This window comes from Osmia bicornis, chromosome 14, assembly GCF_907164935.1.
Source record: "Osmia bicornis bicornis chromosome 14, iOsmBic2.1, whole genome shotgun sequence".
NCBI lineage: Eukaryota > Metazoa > Arthropoda > Insecta > Hymenoptera > Megachilidae > Osmia > Osmia bicornis.
Window position 1 is genome coordinate 6340058 of NC_060229.1, and position 18880 is coordinate 6358937.

At 42.0% G+C, this 18880-nt stretch overlaps 2 protein-coding genes across 4 annotated transcripts; both read left to right on the top strand.

Moving 5' to 3' along the window:
- Nucleotides 1–5: 5 nt before the first annotated feature.
- LOC114879531 (receptor-type tyrosine-protein phosphatase T-like) lies at nucleotides 6–11090 on the top strand. Of its 2 annotated transcripts, none has more exons than XM_029194521.2 (29): nucleotides 6–317; nucleotides 381–530; nucleotides 599–876; nucleotides 946–1147; nucleotides 1733–2095; nucleotides 2171–2317; nucleotides 2384–2539; nucleotides 2602–2745; nucleotides 3313–3431; nucleotides 3503–3689; nucleotides 3764–3828; nucleotides 3889–4084; nucleotides 4152–4270; nucleotides 4347–4539; nucleotides 4599–4898; nucleotides 5880–6127; nucleotides 6203–6817; nucleotides 6885–7141; nucleotides 7207–7507; nucleotides 8465–8552; nucleotides 8613–8824; nucleotides 8889–9029; nucleotides 9275–9472; nucleotides 9532–9835; nucleotides 9895–10109; nucleotides 10186–10311; nucleotides 10379–10533; nucleotides 10652–10787; nucleotides 10866–11090. In XM_029194521.2, exons 1-29 carry the CDS (start codon nucleotides 101–103, stop codon nucleotides 10938–10940), a joined length of 5907 nt encoding a protein of 1968 aa, XP_029050354.2. In that variant the 5' UTR covers nucleotides 6–100; the 3' UTR covers nucleotides 10941–11090. The 2 variants fall into 2 exon arrangements, with proteins under 2 accessions (XP_029050354.2, XP_029050355.2); XM_029194522.2 differs by having other exon boundaries at nucleotides 2387–2539.
- An 877-nt stretch (nucleotides 11091–11967) lies between these two features.
- Nucleotides 11968–18766, top strand: LOC114879542 (probable inactive tRNA-specific adenosine deaminase-like protein 3). 2 transcript variants are annotated; one of them, XR_003789924.2, is made up of 2 exons: nucleotides 11968–12172; nucleotides 16922–18766. XR_003789924.2 is itself a non-coding variant. In XM_029194540.2 (2 exons), exon 2 carries the CDS (start codon nucleotides 14064–14066, stop codon nucleotides 15246–15248), a length of 1185 nt encoding a protein of 394 aa, XP_029050373.2. In that variant the 5' UTR covers nucleotides 11968–12172; nucleotides 14059–14063; the 3' UTR covers nucleotides 15249–15389. The 2 variants fall into 2 exon arrangements, 1 of the variants encoding a protein (XP_029050373.2); XM_029194540.2 differs by lacking the exon at nucleotides 16922–18766 and adding an exon at nucleotides 14059–15389.
- The last annotated feature ends 114 nt before the right edge of the window (nucleotides 18767–18880 follow it).

Sequence of the window (18880 nt, forward strand, 5' to 3'; positions counted from 1 at the left end):
TATTAATCGCGAGTAAACCATCAAGAGTGCAACGATAAAATGTAAATAACTGTGCAAGAAAATATGATTTAATTACTGCGAATCGCGAGAAAAATAGAAGATGAGAGCATCGGTGGTGCTGATTTTCGCGATACAAGTTTCTGTCGTTTTTGCAAAGCTGACTGTTTTAAGAGGAAAGGAGGTTACAAGAAGATACACTCAGAGCAACAGAAAATTGTTGTGTCTATCGGAAGACGATGGCGCAGGTTTGATATGGAACAGCAATTTAAACTGGTCGTACAGCTATTATGAATTTTCAGACAGGGGTGGGAATACAGGTATGTTTGTTCGTACAAAAACTGGTGATTATCTTTGAAATAAGCAAGAGAAATTCTGCATAGACTTTCAGCTATTAAACGAGTATCGGAAAGGAGAGATAGACTGCGATTTTAATTCCCACGATGATTGCATGTCGGCATGGCGTAGTGACTGGAGTTTGACAAATTCCAAACGAACACCCATGGGGCCTGCGTTTGATCGTCGATGGGAAGGTTTGCTCGGTTAAATCGACTGTTCTCCGATCAAATAATCAATTTTAAAGCGACGTTTAAATTTATAGGCTTTAGAGAGCACAATAATTTCGGCACATTGAACCAATACCGACTAGTTGATAAATTAGAACGATCAGGAGCTTTCGTGATGTCGATTCGTGGATCCATGGATGCCTATATGCTCTTGTGCGACGACGAGGATTACGAAACTAATTTTTGTTATTGGATTATCATCGGTGGCTGGAACAACACTAGATCTGTGATACGAAAGTGTGCCAAAGGTGTACCACCTCCGATGACGTTTCCAATCGAGCCTACCTGTGCTAAGATCAGGAGTTCCTACTATGTAATTTCCTTATACCTGCTCAATTCGCTGTTATAAACGAATTAATTCTAATTATTGGCTGTTATATAGTCTGAAATACTCTCCCCAACTGAGTGGAGAACGTTCATCCTCGTATGGAACGAGAACACCAGAAGCATATCACTTTACGATGATACAAAACTTCTAATGATGTATACAGACAACGAAGAACAACGAAATCGAACAGTAATACATCCCAATTACAACATCTTTCTAGCAAGTTCTAAGACGATGCTTTTTCGCTTTCACATATGTGAGTCCCTCGTGTTGAATATTGGGTTATCGGAAAAGTCATGACGTATTTTTTCTTGGTTTTTCAAAGGTCATTTATTTATATAAAGGACAAAGATCAATCAGTGATATATTGCCCAATGTTTCTGCAATCTCTCATGTAGAGTAAGGTGGATTTGTCTTGATTAATGCTTTGATTTTGTTATCATCAACCTCGGTGGGTCTCCCTGACCGAGGAGCATCTTTGAGATTAAAATCACCAGCACGGAATTTCGTGAACCATCGTTGGCACTGACGTTCTTGTAAAGCATTGTCACCGTAAATCGCAACTTTTCGCAAGCTTGACGTATGTTCTTCCCTTTACAGAAGTAAAACAATAGAATATGGCGAAAATGGAAAGTTTGATCTTCTATCTTCAATTTATCGTAAAATTTTCAAAATTCAACCAAACCGATGAGTCTTTTGTTTAGTATGAAGCTAGAACTCTTAGTTGTCAAATGACTCTAGTACTTCCAAAAGTAAACTAGTACCAGCTGTTGCAGACTTTTCCGACAACCCAATATTAATCAACTTCCACGAATAATTACAATAAATAACTCGATTTTAGACACTTTCCTGCACACAACTTCCCCAGCGGCAACATTAATCAGTCCTGAGATGGACCTAACCAGCAGAAACATTTGCATACAAATGATGGTTGGTCTGTGCAAAAAATGTCAGATGGAAATAGTGTTAATTGATTCGGAGAACGAAGAAAAGGGAGAAAGTTTAGATACGATAAAAGCATCAGCAAGAATCGCTGCTGATGGGTCAACTTTGGAATTGGCCATGTGGCAATACGTTCAGATCAAGAGAACAATATCCTCGTACATTGGGAAAAGAGGAAGAATCAAATTGATCTCAGATCTCGAACAAAGAGCTTCAAGTCCATTGTGGGCCGTGGCAGACATTCGCACGTGTCCCCCAGTAGGTGTGTTTTCATTAAAAAAATTGGACAAGGTCTCGATGAAATCGATAGAAAATCACTATAATAACTTGTTATTAGGTACTTTGCGATATGGTAGGATAGAAGCAACCCAAGATTACGCGGACGGTGCATATTTCTGGCCAAACGTTACGTGTCAAAAATTATTTTACAAGGAAAACGTTGTCGTCAATTCTGCACTCGACGCAAGATTCGATTCAGACTTCGGTAATTAATTCGATAAATTTCTGTTACATTAAAATGAGCACGTTAACGTTGTTTATTGTATTACAGAAGATCCACAGTGTGTTGATTATATGGTGGGACCTTACTGTTCCATTAATTGCTTTTATCAATTGGAACAAGATACAGACTGCAGAGGAACAGTAATTTGCGACCAAAATGGTTGCACCTGTCCACCAGGTTTCGTGGGAAAGAATTGCCGTTCTAGTAAGAACCTCTTATTGCAATAGAAATAAAAAAAGATCATTGTTGCTGAATTGTACTTGCAGGTTGTGATGTTGGTCAATATGGTCACGGTTGTAAGCAAACTTGTGGCTGGTGTAAGGGAAACAATTGTAATTTCAAGACAGGACATTGCAAAAGTGGTTGCAACAATTCTAAAAGATACAATATACCACCTTTTTGTAAAATAGGTAATGCACAATCTCTGGCCATCGAATTAGGACCACTACAAATTTTCAACATTTTTCACGTTTTCCGTAAAATTAAAAAGCCTGTTCAAATTGTAATGATATAATTTATTAGCTACTAACGTAATTCACTACTACTGTACATAACAATATTAACACATGTTAATATCTCGTATTTCCACCCTTTGCTTTAATGATAGCTTGCATCCTTTCTGGCATGCTTCGCACGTTGCTTTATCATATCTTCGTTATTTTCCCAAATATCTGTAATTTTTTTGTTTTGTTCTTTAAGTCCTTTGAGTAGGCTCCAGACAAACCCAAAGGCACGGCCCTTAATCGCTCATCGCCCGTATAATTTTATTTTCATCACAATAGTAACAAATCTATTGCTATGTATACCTGGTTATCAATGTATTTAGTAATAATTTGAATGACCTAAGACAATTTTCCATATGACATATTATTATAGCCATAAAAGTGAAATTTTCGTACATGGCCCTAATTCGATGGCCAGGGACTGTATTAGCTACTTTAACGATTGCGCAAACAAATGAAAGAATTTTTGTATAGGTATTGATGTTCTTCCACCACCTGACATTGATTTTCTCAATGAAACGGTAGTTCGCGCTATCGTTCCAGTGATGGAACAATATAAATTGATACCTACTACTTATCGGTTTATCGTACAGGTATTCATTCACATATTTAACGTGATTATGCGTTTATTAATCATTGCCAGAGGGTTCTGTTTTATTATTAGAAAGAGGGAGAGACCGATACTCGCTTCATTGGAGATTATACCGAAATTGGTAACGATACGATACAATTGATTGGGTACACAGATGATTTAGAACCTGGTGTTTCTTATCAAATCTCCTGCATATTGTACACTAATGATCCGGTGTCTATACCCGGAAAATGGACAAATTTCACAACTCGTTGCACATGTAAGTTATCGATTAAATTGATGATTAATGATCGTCTATTTAACGATGCAAAAATAAATTATGAAATTTTTCAGCGACAAACGACTTTCAAGTAAAAACTACAAATACTAGTTTAACGTTAAGAAAGGATCAAAAGGCAGTAAGTGATGAATTTTTAATTGTATCTCCTTTAAAGGAATTGAAGTCTCCTGTTTTCTAGGTTCCCAATTCCTGCCCAGACAGATGGTACGATTTCATTTTTCAAAATGTTGAAACGCAAGTTCAAATCAATAAAGGGAGTCTATTCAAACTGCCACACGAATTTGGAAACTTGACACCATATACGCTTTATAAAATTACAATCAGTAAAGGGAAAGCGGTTCTGTTTTCGCGAGAGATTCAAACTCTCGAAGGAGGTAATACATTTCTGAGATTCGAGTGAGATTTTTCTTTATTTAAATATGTATTTCTTTGTGTTGACAGTGCCATCTCAAGTACGAAATATTAAAAAGTTGCTGTTCCCAAACGGAGATGTAACTCTGAAATGGGATCCTCCGCGCAATTTAAATGGAATGATAACAAAATACGAAGCTGTGTTCCAGGTGATCAACCAAGATCAATTCATTTCATTCACCAACATCGATCAAATTAATAAGAAATACTTTTCCTTGTTTCAAGATACAAAGATACATTGGCTGCGAAAATCGACAGGTCCAGCCTCGAAAAAACAATACAATTTCGACTTCAACAGCCTTTACTAGTATCACATTCTCAAATTTAACGCCATATACACATTACGTTGCAAAAATTGCAGCCTGCACATCCTACTGTGGCCTCGAAGAGATCATTGAATTTTCCACCCCACAAACTGGTACTGTCCATCGATCGTAAAATGTTGTTCGAAAATACTTCAACCTGTCGTGTTTTTAGAAATCCCAACCGAGAAGTTTACAAACTTGAGAGTCCAGAATTACACGCTAATGTGGGATCCGCCAAAAGATTGTACCACGATTTCTGGACCTATCATTGCTAAAGCGATCGTGAAAGGTGTCAGCAACGCGGTGCTGAACGTCAGCATCGCCAAACAAACGACGAAGCACTTGATCGATTTAAATGACGAACTTTATGGCGCGGAAACGTACGAAGCAAGGATTTACGCCATTAGAGATTACCACGAACAGCACGACGAATCGCTTTACGAGAAACTTGTTTTCACTACTCCGTCAAAAAGTTGGTTTGTCGTGAAAAATAATTGGAACAAAGTGACTTTAACCCTTTAACTGCGGGCACTTTTAGCACAGCCGATTGCATTCTAATTTTAAATTGCATTACTGGAGTGATATTCCTTAAAAGATTCTTTTTATTGTATTTACTTTATTTTTATTTTAGTGGTATATATGCCACAGCCGCTATTTGATATTAGCAAAAATTAACATTTTGTTTATGTACCACACTCGCCTCTGGCTATAATTTTAGTATTTCGTTTCTAAACTAGAGGTGTGCGAGTACTCGTAATTTACAAGCTGAGCTGAACTCACTACGATTGATGGAGCCGAGTCGAGCGCTTGAATTTGCCTAATTATTCGAAATCGACGAACTGATTGAAACAAAACCGAGCTGCTCGAAAAAATCGAACTAATCGAATATTCGAGCTGAAAATTCATCTTCAAGTAATTCGAAGTTTCGAATAGTTCGATTTTTTCGAGTAGCTCACTTTTGTTTCAAACAGTTCGTCGATTTCGAGTAATTCGGCAAATTCAAGCGCTCCACTCGGCTCGACCGTCCGATCATTGTTCGACTCGAAATTCGAGTACTTGAATAAACCGAGTACTCGTAATTTACAAACCGAGCTGAACTTACTACGATTGATGGAGCTGAGTCGAGCGCTTGAATTTGCCGAATTACTCTAAATCAACGAACTGTTTAAAACAAAAACGAGATACTCGAATATTCGAGCCGTCGTAAAACTTCGATTTACTTGAAGATGAATTTTCAGCTCGAATATTCGAATAGTTCGATTTTTTCGAGGAGCTCACTTTTCAAACAGTTCGTCAATTTCGAGTAACTCGACAAATTCAAACATTCGACTCGGCTCGACCGACCGATCATTGTTCAACTCGAAATTCGAGTACTCGCACACCTCTATTATAAACCACACCCGCAGTTAAAGGGTTAACTATTAAATTAATAACTATGATGTGTCTTTAACAGCCCCGCCTCCTGTAAGGAATCTACAAATATTTGAAATAGACGCGCTATTTGGGATGATGCATTTGAGATGGCAAGAACCAGAACCACCGATCAATGGAAAGATAGAATACTATGTTGTACGCAGTTGTCACTCGACTTGCACGGTTGTTTCGAAAGTGCAACCAACAGAGCAATGCAGTTTATGGAACAAGTACATTTGCGCGACTGTTGAAATATCCCATCAACGTCAATTCACCAGCTTTGTCACGGTGAATATCATTTTCGCATTCGATTATTTTACGTTTAAAAACAAACAGGTATGACAGTGTTGACGCGCGATTCAGGTTTCAGCCAAGAACGTAAACGTTTCGACGCTCAGCGTCGCGTCATCCGTGCCGATTAATCGCGATGAAATCCGACCAGACGCACCTAAAATTATCACCGCCAGCGCGCTGGGCAACGGAATCGTGAATTTCACCTGGTCCCATCCGTGGCGATCAGGTGGTCACCTGGTGTCATTTCGGATCATCGTTGAGATAATATCATCCCGTCTTCGCATTAAGATACAGCGATCGCAAATGCTCTCGTCTCACGAGTATTCGATCGATGATTATCGATCTCAGTACTATAAAGAATTGCACTTGTTATCGTCGACCACTTACAAGATCTCCATTTACGCCGTGACGAACACGGGTCTCTTTGGAGCGACGGAGGTTACAGAGGTGCAAACACCTTCGTCCATGGGATTCAAGAAGAATTCAAGCTCGGAGGTGCATCAGACTTCTTCGACGATCTCGTTGCATATTCCTGCCGTCTTAAATGACACGAGGAACAGTTTGACTACCGTGGTTGTACAAGGACCAAGAGCTTGCGAACATTACGAGAAATTGAATCCTTATCTGAGCAAGAAAGTTGGTATCGAATATTACGAGAACGTCTGGCGTATTTACAGGTTTTCCGTGAGTATCCAATATTTCGATAAAACTAATAAGGAAGACTGAAATTCATTTTTCTTATCTACGACAGACAGAAAAATTTGCTGGCAAAACATTCACGATTGATTACGAACCTAACGAAGGCGCCGCGAATTGCCCGTTGAAGCCAGAAGAATCCTACGTAATAGTAATCATTGTGCAAAGCGAAGAAGAATCGCTGGACGATCAGATTATAACGCAAACATCATCGATTCGTATCAGTGACGCATCGAAGCGACACGAAGCGTGGCTAGTTCCAATTACGATAATTCTCCTCGTCAAAGCCGTGCTTTTTTACCTGTATCGAAGGTATTTACTACTTTCGCATTATCAGCGCGATTAAAAAAGAAAGTGAATTCGGAAACGTTTTCCAGGAGAAAAAGAAGAAGGTCTCTGCAGAAGGTTATTCTACGAGGAGAAATGGCACTGGCGTACAACAACGACAATCTCGAAGTGAAATCACTTTCTTCGAGCTCGAAGCAACCTTTTACCGCGATGTCCACTCCTTCTGATAAGGAACTGTTATCACGCTCGAACACGCCTCAAGAAGATACCGCGGTATTCGTGAACGATGCTAATCAGAGAGAGGAACGATCGTCTCTGGTAAAGGTGAAGGATTTCGAAGATTACGTGAAACAAGCAATTCAGTCTGGGCTACTTGAAACACAATACAAGGTGAGTGCTTGATATCACTGTCAGCTGTGAAATTTTATGACGATCCGTTCTAGAGGTGTGCGAGTACTCGTAATTTACAAGCCGAGCTGAACTCGCTTCGATTGTTCGAGCCAAGTCGATCGCTTGAATTTGCCGAGCTACTCGAAATCGACGAACTGTTTGATATAAAAGCGAGCTACTCGAATAAATCAAACTACTCGAATATTCGAGCCCTTGTGAAACTTCGATTTACGAGGGCTCGAATATTCGAGTAGTTCGATTTTTTCGAGTAGTTCGTCGATTTCGAGTAGCTCGGCAAATTCAAGCCATCGACTCGGCTCGACCGATCGATCATTATTCGACTCGAAATTCGAGTACTCGTAATTTACAAGCCGAGCTGAACTCGCTTCGATTGTTCAAGCCGAGTCGAGCGCTTGAATTTGCCGAATTACTCGAAATCGACGAACTGTTTAAAACAAAAGCGAGCTACTCGAATATTCGAGCCGTCGATTTACTTGAAGATAAATCTTCAGCTCAAATTTTCGAGTAGCTCGCTTTTGTTTCAAATAGTTCGTCGATTTCGAGTAATTCGGCAAATTCAAGCGCTCGACTCGGCTCGACCGACCGATCATTGTTCGACTCGAAATTCGAGTACTTGAATAAATCGAGTACTCGTAATTTACAAGCCGAGCTGAACTCGCTTCGATTGTTCGAGCCAAGTCGATCGCTTGAATTTGCCGAGCTACTCGAAATCGCGAACTGTTTGATATAAAAGCGAGCTACTCGAATATTCGAGCCCTTGTGAAACTTCGATTTACGAGGGCTCGAATATTCGAGTAGTTCGATTTTTTCGAGTAATTCGTCGATTTCGAGTAGCTGGGCAAATTCAAGCGATCGACTCGGCTCGACCGACCGATCATTATTCGACTCGAAATTCGAGTACTCGCACACCTCTAATCCGTTCAATTGTTTGTGAAGACGCTTCGACGAGGACAAACGAGGCCATGGGACTACGGAAAGTTACCGGAGAACAAATCAAAGAACCGATACGGAGATCTCATAGCGTGTAAGTGATCCTTGTAAACTGTAATATACAAAGTCTCTGAAAAATAGTCACGTTCCGTAGACGATGAGAATCGAGTGATATTGAATAAACTTCCCGACGATCCTTTCTCGGATTACATCAACGCTAGTTACATCAAAGGTTACAAGACGGAGAAATGTTACATAGCGACGCAAGGGCCGAAGCCGAACACGGTCATCGACTTCTGGCGGATGATTTGGCAAGAAGAGGTTCTCGTTATTTGCATGCTTGCGAACATCACAGAAGGTGGAAAAGTAAGATCCTTTTCAAAATCGAAAGATCAACACTGGCTGAAAGTTGATAATGAAATTTTCTTAGGTAAAGTGCGAACAGTATTGGCCGGACATCGGGAAGAAGAAGAAATATGGTGAAATAATTGTTTTCAACGCTAGACACACCGTATTCGCGGATTTCACGTTTCGTACTTTGCATGTGTCGTGCGGAGACGAAGCTCGTAAGGTAGTGCAATCGTTGATGAAACTTTTAACCCTTTCGCTGTGCCACTTAACTCGATAGCAAACTTTTCTAAATACTGGCGCTAATTACTTTTTAACGACCTGTGCAGTCTCCAATAGAAATGAAGGCAAAAACACACTTCATACGATTGCTAAAACTCTATTCGTTGATATTGATCAAACGAAAAATACCGCAGCGAAAGGGTAAAGACTGAACGTTCCTAGGTTTAAACGGTGTTTAAAAATCAGATCGAGCATTTGCATTACACAACGTGGCCAGACCACGGCGTGCCGTTGTCCACGCATTCGGTGGCAACATATTTGAAGAAGGTATTGGCGACGCCGACTGGAAGTGGACCGATGGTGGTCCATTGCAGCGCAGGTGCAGGAAGAACCGGCACTATCATTTTATGCGACATATGCCTGCGACGGATCGCCGTTGAAGGGGTAAAATATTTTCAAGAAATACCCTGGAACATCTTAAAATATTTTACAAATATTTCCAGGCAATCGACGTGTTTGCTGAAGTCGAATCGATCAGAAGTCAAAGGGCTAACATGGTGGACAATATTCAACAGTATCGTCTAGCTCATTTAACGTTAGTCGAGTGTCTGTTTTCCATTTCAACGTCTCTTCCGTGTGACGAACACCTGCCAGCAAGAATCGTGGAGCTTAAGAAGCAATTAGACGTTCAACGAGAGTGTTTAGAAAAGATGACCTGGCAAGAACAGGCCCTTCGACCATCGACCAGTCGAGTGTCTCTATCGGAACGCAACCTTGCCAAGAACCGATACCCAGAATTATCATCAGGTTGGAAATACTTAATTACGTGTTTAGAAACGTTGTCTGACAGTTACATTGCTTCGCAGCAAATTTCAGCCGAGTGTATTTGAAAAGATATCCAGCCACGGACGAGGACAGTGATTATATAGCCGCTGTCTATGTGGACGGTGTAAGATTGCAAAATCAGCACCTAGCAACGCAACTTCCGTTGCCTGGAACGTTGAGCGATTTCTGGAGAATGGTGGCCGAGTACAAAGTGGAATTAATCGTGCTGTTACAGCCACCAGATCCGAAAGATACGGTTGGTATTCGGATCGAACCGATGAAAATACATTTTCACCAAGAAAATCTACTTCTTTCTTTGGAATTGTTCCCAGACTTGCTGTCCGGTGGTTCCAAGCGAGGAATTTAAACCGGTACCATTTATAAACGTTCGATCGAAGGAATTTATCGAATACGAATCGTACACGTCACAGAAATTGGTACTTATCAATAATTTAGAGGTAGGTGATCGAATCGGTTCTCCGGAATAAAAATTTCGATTCTTATTCCGAAGAGAATTTATTACAGAAGCCTGTGACGGAACAGCACATAACGATTTTATGCTCTACGGAATGGAGAAGTGGTAGGGATCAAGATCCACCTGCCACGAGGATGCTGGTCACCCTCTGGCAAGCTGCGGAAAAGATTTCGAGAGGAGGAGGACCTACCGCCGTTCTTTGCCAGTAAGAATTACTCGAATCTCGCGAAATGTCGTATCCGGAGTGCTGAAAGATTCAAAATCCCGTATAAATCAAACAGAAATTGCGAAATGTATCTAGAGGTGTATGTTTGTCCAATTAGCGACGGTGTAACCGGCTGTGGACTTTACTTGGCCTTAAGCTTTCTTTTGGAGAGAATGGCTGTGGAAAGAGAATGCGACGTTTGCCTGGCAATTCGCGCGATTAGAAGATCGAGGCCCGATTTCGTCAAATCTTTGGTAAATTTTAAATAAACGCGGTGTTATCTGTTTGAAGTATCTTAGGAGACTGATAACCTATAATTATTTGAATTTCAGAAACAGATGGAATATCTTTACGATGCGGCGATAACGTACCTAGAGTACTTCGAAACGTACGCTAATTTCTCTTGAAGAAATCTCAATTGTTAATCGAGCATAGACGGTTCAATTTGTTACATAAATTGATTCGATTCATTTCAACGAGCTTCCAATCAAGACTGGCTTTTCTAATCTCTTGTATCGTCTCAACTATAAATTACAATCGTTACGTAATCGTTTTAACGCCACGACTACTTATTCCCCGATTTTCATCGTTTTCCATCGCTTTCGTGTACTCAAGGCAAACGACTTTCGTTCCCACGAACCTTATCCCGATACATCGTAACGTGTGTAGTAACGACTGTCGTGATTTCGTCTAGATCGCACCATGCATACATGTGGGATTTTCCAACAGTCAATTAGAATGTCTTTAAATAATTTTTTGACAGTTCACCAATTTCGGTCGCTTAATATAAATTTCTTACAAAATTATAGAGGATTTTTAAATCATTCTTACAACTCTACATAAATAGCGATCATTTACGAGGTGATCGATAATGAATAATAAAAGTACTCACCAAACCGTAGAAAAGTTGAAATCTGTTTTCGAACTGGCTTCGAACTGTATACAAAGATGGCCGCCCAACCAGTTACGTCATCCAAACGATTTCGCGCCAAATTTCATCAGCTAAAATCGATCTATCCCATCAATGTCACGACCATTGACAGTGGTGTATCCTGAAAGCAAACAATGAAACAAGTATAATTCAACCACTGGTCAATCTCAAAAACACCTGTCACATGTCATTTCAACGAAGTTATTGTTTACAATCATCGACTTTGATTTTGACACGGCAATAAGAATAACTATCAAAGTCTGCTCACTTTTGTCGCAGTATACGGTTGATTTATCGTGTGACACGTTTCAGTCTTCAACTCTTGTTGTTTGCAAAGATGTTGGTTAATTGATAGAACAAACTTTAACGGAATCGAAAAATGTATTCCCGTGAAAAAAAGAAAATAACAGGAACGTTCCGTAGTCGTGCTTCCCTTCCTCCAGTCGCGAGCTTACTGAAATGACCGCCAGAGGGCGCAAGCGCAGCGCCGATAACTGGTAATCGCCAAAGGTATACACAGTCGACCTCCTGTAAACGTTTCATCTCCGCGGATATCTTCACGTGCGTTTCCGTGTGTCGTGGATCAAGTGGAAAGTATCAAAAAGGTGTGCAAGGTGTGGCTGACAGGGATCGCTTTATTCGTTGTGTTGTTGAAGAAACAGCGCGAAAGCAGACGTAAGAAGAACGTGCCACTCTTACGAGCAGCAGGTAAGAATTTTCATGAATTTTTTCGCTGCTACTCGTAAAAAATTCATGCACGCGTATCCTAGTGTCGTAATCGTATCACTTTTTCCGTAACACGATACGTGTTTTGCGATCGAGACCGTTTGTTTTGTTTGAAAGGCGCCAGAGATGCGGGACACGCGTGTCATGTTTCGATTCAAGGCCAGGGAAGACATATTGGCACGTGAACAGGACCCGTGAAAAAAAACGAGCCGCCCTGTATCACGGACAATTGCGATTTTCCGATCGATCGGAAAGTGTTTGTTTGTGCGTATAAACTCCATCGTTCGTCCCGATTGTCGAGTACATTCGCCTGACGAGTTTACGTTTGCGCGTTCTGCGTCACAGAAGCCCGCTTGTTGTTTCTTTTCTGTTATATAAGGAACACGCTTCGCACGAATGTGTCGCCGCCATGTTGCTGACGTAACCGACCCGCGAAGTTTGACTAACCGTCGAACGTCACTCCTCTCGTATTACGATCGATCTTAACTAACTTTTTGAACTGTTTGAACTTTAAATAAACGTTTCTTATACTTTATGTTTGTTCACACACGTAGGCGCAAGATTTTCCACGATAAAACGAGAATATATATCGAAATGCGTATTAAATTGAACTTGAAAATTTCCAGACTACTTAATCGCGTTGTTTTTTCGAGTATATCTTTTGAACAAGTTCTCACTGGATTGTTAGCTTCTTTCACCGTCAATGAATAATAAAATTATCATTCGCCTAATGACCATCTTTAACAATAACCTCGTATTCGCGGCACGCTATTACGCTATGAACGTTTTATAATTTAATCTGTCCTGTCCACTCATTTATCCATTCACAGATCATCCGACCATGGCATATTTTCCTCCCGCTGACCGTTAATATGCTTTAAGATGTGACTTCCCCGTCGGTACTAACGAATCACGTTTTCGTTACTGCAAAACGCGTCCGTAACAATCATCTTTTTATTCATTTCCGGAATAACCAAGTCGTAAAATATTGCAATAATCTTAACTTTGAGGAAAGAAAATGGTATTTCTCGATGAGACCTACTTAACGCGGTATCTCGTTTACCTGGCAATCGCGCTCGGCGTTGACAAATATTTTGTTGGATTTCTCGTCAGTTTTCCATTAGCATACACTCTGGATAATATATGGAAAGGCAACAGCCAGGTTTCGAGTGTTTTGTGGGTCACTCGAAGATCGAAACGACGAGCCGTGCCAACAGCAGCACCCATGAAATCAGAGAAATACCTGATTTCACAATATTCGGCTGACGATATCATTACCATTCCGGTCGACGCGTTACCAACAGAAATTCGAAAGCGATCGCGTCTTCGGCAGGATCAGGACTCTATCGCGGCCTGGTAACAAGGGTCTTATTTCTTCTGTTCGCGGATCGACGTCGTACAATTGCGTCTAACTCCGACAATCGATCCGACCGTGGCCCAACTTGACAGCAATTTAAAATCGCTTCTCCTCCTGTGAGCCGTACCAAGTGCACCGCCACCGACTACCGATTCTCCCACGAATCGCACCCATCCTAGACGTTCTTCCGCCTTCTTCTTCTTTTTTTCCCCGAACGTGCAACAGAATTGACACGACTCGTCCGCCGATCGAATTATCCACGGGATATCCGTTCTCCATACAGCAACTCGCGTTATTGTTCCGACGTTATGATTATTTAAGCAGTTATTGCTAGGCCCATTTACAATTATGTTAAACAAGTAATCGTTGCTCGCCCACAACGTGTACATACGACGACGAAAATCGGCAATTAGCGGCAAATTACTGTGCCTTCCGAAACGCTCGTTTAGACTCGGAGGAAGAGACAGTTTCTTAGATGGTTCGAGGAAAAGTGAAGGCCACGTGTTTTCAGGGAAAATGGCGATCACCTCGCCGAAATGTTCCAAGGAGAGCAAAGTAGAAGCCAGGACTAGAAGTTGGATAGCAAGGCCGATATTGAGCTCGGAGTTCACGGACGATCCGATCTTGGAAGAGGTCTACGTGGGTCTGTTGAAGCAGAAACAGAATACATCAACAGCTATTCAAACAGTATCATCCATTCTGCCGGGTTTTCATCATCTGAAACGCTGTTCATCGAACAAGCTTCTCCTGGCACCGTTACATTCATCAGAACATACTTTAACTTCAGACAAGTTGAAAACGATGTTAAAGGAGAAAGGCTTTGATTTATCCTTGCTGGAAGAAGATTTCCAGGTGTTGAAAGTGCCATCCAGAGCCGCGAGGACGAAAGCACAGGCAGCGAGAGCCACGAAGATTTGGCCTCTGAATTTCCATCCAGATCCTAACATCGAATGTCTGATCGATGGATCCGTGTTCGCGGATCAGCAATTGGATCTGATAGAAAGGTACATGAACGTTGCTATAGAAGCCGCCAAATTAGAAGCCATTGGCGACGAGCATTGCAATGGTAGCGCGGTGATCGTTGATCCCGAAGATGGAAGGATCCTCGCGATCGCAGCTTCCAGAATCGATCAGCATCCGATGTGGCACGCGGTTATGTTAGCCGTGGATCTGGTGGCCAAACTTCAAGGTGGCGGTGCCTGGAAATTGAATAAAGACTCCCGAGAAAGTGTTCAAATAGCGGACGAAGACTATGCAACCAGGGAAAGAAGGATAAAAAGGAAGTACATAGAGGAAGCTCCACTTTATTACCCCTCGTCGTTGTCCATCCTTGATCTACCGGAAGAAGAGTCTTTGAAGTCGACTGTTGTTAAACAAGGACGCAGAAACAACATTTCCAAGAGGACAGATTCAGGGAAAAGTGAAGCAGTAAACGCAGAAAAATGTGGTCCCTATTTGTGCACAGGGTACTGGACGTTTCTGTTGAGGGAACCATGTCCTCTCTGCGCCATGGCTCTTTTGCATTCCAGAGTTTCGAGGATATTTTATGGAGTACCTAATCAATGTACAGGCGTGTTAGGATCTAAAACGGTTCTACACGCTGTGCCAGGTTTGAATCATCGGTATCAGGTTTGGAGCGGTGTTCTGGAGCAAGATTGCCGACGAGTGTTGCAAGAAATCCAGAACAGAAATACGGATTGACTCAGCCGATTCACCCGCAACAATTGATTGTAATTTTCTATTAACCAACGATTCGTGGAACAGCCACGATGATGCCTTTAAAAAATATCTTATATGGAATATTCCTCTTGTACTTTATGAAGATTAAAAGAGTGGAAATAAGTCGGCTTTGAATGGGTCATCGATCTCGATCAGTCTGCTTCCCAAATTTGGACACCTGTGAAAGGTTTCGTACCTGATGGTCGTTTAGGAAGCTTAACAGACGTGTTAGCGACGTTCTAACTGCAAACGTAACGACCGGTTTAGAATTTCAATGAAAAGCAGACGGCGTACATGATCTTACACGTGGTTCGAACGTGCATTTGTCCATTACGAGGTAGATATACGGGACGACCTTGGTGTCTTGGTATAATTTGCAGGAATAGAGATCTCTATCCATCGGTCTGTCGCTGTTCCTTTATCCACACGACCAGATAAACGTTTCGTTGGTTCCGTGTTCCCCGACACCGCTACGTTAACCGAAGACCCATCAAACTTTCTTTTGCAAGTTTTTCACTTTGATGTCGTTCAAAGACTAGAAGAAGATCGGATGCTCGACAGATTTAAGGTTCGTAAGGAGCGAGCATAGCTCGGAGACGACTCGTAGTTAATTAATTAAGAAGATGATTCTTTAAAAGCGTTGCGTCAGAGGTAGCAAATATCTGTGCTCCTTTGAAGAACGTTTCGATCATTAAGGCTATAAAAGAAGTCGTTGCAGATGCTCGAGCTCCATGCAGAAGTTTCCTTTGATGATTTGTCATTCCATATGCCACCCTGAAGAAAAAATCCAGATACACATTCTGCAATTATTCAGCTAATCGATCACCTACTTAATATTACTCGGACGAATACCAAATGAACCAGTCTGACCCGATTAACGGTCGATTTTCGACTCGACGTACACGTGACCGGCAACGAGGAGAAAAGCATGTCGACACGGAATCGATAATAACGAAAGTAATCGTATCACTGTCATGATTCGATCGTCCTGTTTGAAAAGTATTAGTCTCTGCGAAACGAACGGCGTGGCACGCGGACGAATAACCTCGTTGCTCGAAGAACGAAGTCGTGTACTTCGCGGCAGCGAAGAGACAAGGTCGCGAAGTAATTCGAGGGGAGCATGGTCGTTGATCTCGTGTAGGATCGCTGGAAATGTGGCGCGATATAGCGGCGACGACGACGAAGAGTTCCTTTTCCGCGATGCGAACGCGACCACCCCTCTTTCCATCGCGTCGTTCACGACGAAACTCTTGTTCGCCGAGCTTTCCTCTCGTAAGACGGTTTAATTTCTGTGCAAGCGAGTAGCGCGTATAACAATGACCTCGCGGATTAACTTCAATCAGCGAAACTTCAGACGTCTAACCCCGTTGGGCTGGCCAGAGCTTTGCTGGACGGATGTACGTGCAAGCACGCGCTTAGGAGAAAATGGCGGCAGCAGGGAATTAGGAAGCAAGACAATTCGTTTGTCGCTCGAGCAAATAGCATCTTTCGAATCTTCTCTGTTCCCATTCTTACATACAAGTAAATAAAGGCAATTCATTGATCGAGTTTAACTTATTTGTTCCCACAGTCACAGAATGATTGATCGTGAAAAGTTTGCTAAACACCCGAGTACACGAGTGTTCCATGGACATATATTAACCTTGTTATTTCAGGTTCTCCATCCGCCATCTTAGTTTAGCTCGTCGATTTTCTGGGACGAAGATACTAAGCTTCTAAGCTTAAGGAGACGATTTGGAGAGACGGATATATCTCGTATCAGACACACCTCGAAGCTTCACGGAGAAACTCTGTTAACGACCAAGAAGTTGTTCCACGTACTTCGTTGCACTAGCTGGCACGTGGTCGTCCATTAACGTCACCCGGAAACGCATCAAGCAGCTACCTTGTTTCTTTCCACCGTTTATTCAGGCTACGCTGTCGACGCTCGCGAAGCAGCGAAAGATTCGTCTTCGCGATTTCATTGAAAGTTTCGCGACGAAAACACGGTCGTTGGGAGATAACGACTCGAAAGTAATTAATCCACGTGGCAAACAAGCAGCTTTTACGACACGGTTCTTCGTCGAAACTCGACGAGAACATCTTCGTCCTCGTTTCTCAACGATATCAGTAGAAAGTTTCAATCTTGTATCGCAAGAAAATTAAAGAAAAACGAATAAAATATTTGAAAATTGTCTAAGAAAGAATAGTGGGGCAAAGAATAAGTCAGGTATTAATGAAAATTCAAATTCAATACGTCATCAAATACGGGACGATTGTACGAGGTAAACCGAGTCACATTTTGCTCATCAACACTGAGTGGTTCCAATTGACGGGTCGGGTCGACCCTCCAGCGTAGACACTATTGGTCAGCCTTTTAATACCAACGGTCGCGATTGGATCGGATAGCCGGTTCGTTCTTAGACAGAAGACATAGCCGGAGCATTCGGTTCAAAACTTTTAACGTCGTCAGTGTCGCGCAATTTACTGTCCCACACGTCGTCGTCGTCGTCGTAAGGGTAAAGAGACGAACTAAACAGACATTCGCTCGTTCAGTTTATCTCAGTCGGTTTTAAGTCGGTCAACGGTAACAGCGAGCCTCGTAAAACGGAATCAAAAACGACGGAGAAAGAAGCGACTCTATCAGGAAGTCGACGCTACGAATACACCAAAGACTCCCACGCGACCAATTTCCGAAGAGGATTCGCATCGTTGAAGGTTCATTGACAAAGCCTTGTCGTAAATAACAGCGTTCCAGCCGAGAGCGACGCTTTAAGCGATAAAAGCAGAAGTCTAGATCACCAGGTGAATGGCTCAAATCTATTGGCTGTTGCTCTTCGAAAGATCTTGATCTTGATCGTGATCGTTATCAGGAAGCAAAGAAACCTTGCTTGCCTTTGGAACGTTTCAAGGAGCAAACGGATCGACGTCCGCGTCAGAAGGTCTCAGTTCCCGAGTTCGGCCGAAAATAACATCGTTCTTTGGTGATTTTCACGAAGGATTCGTCTTTCGGAAGATCGACAGGAGTTTGGGAAACTGTCGAAGAGCGAAACGCGTCTCTCACTTGGTCAAACGGCAACGAAGCCTCGTTCTTTTCTTCACGATCAACTTTGTCTTTCTGTCGGCACCATGGAACGAAGGATTCTGAAAATGTGGTGACGACGTGTCAGGCGAAGGCCTTCGATTACCAAGACACTATCGAGTGTGTGAGCCATAGTCGTTAGACAGCAATCGAGATAAATATTTTACGTGTCCAGTGACACTCGTTCAGAGCAACAACATCGTTCAGGCTGTTTCTTAACTGAAACAGCTTAATCGTGAATAGAATTCATCGGATTCGATCTAGATCTAGCACGATCCTGTTTAAAGTTTCGTACGATCGAGTTTGATAACAGCGATCGACTGTGATTTTTTAAAGGACTCGATAAGGATAACAGACGTACGATCGCAGAACAACCAAGTACCGTAGTCATTTCCCGTAGCTGAGAAATTTCGCTGAGGAGTAATAGTAACAAAATGCGTTGCAGTCAAGGTGTGGCAATGGTATTCGAGGACGCGTTCGTCGTCTTTTCGCGTTTTTTGTCCCTCAAGTCGCGGGGTTGCGCACTATTGGAAACGCACCGGCAACGTGAGAC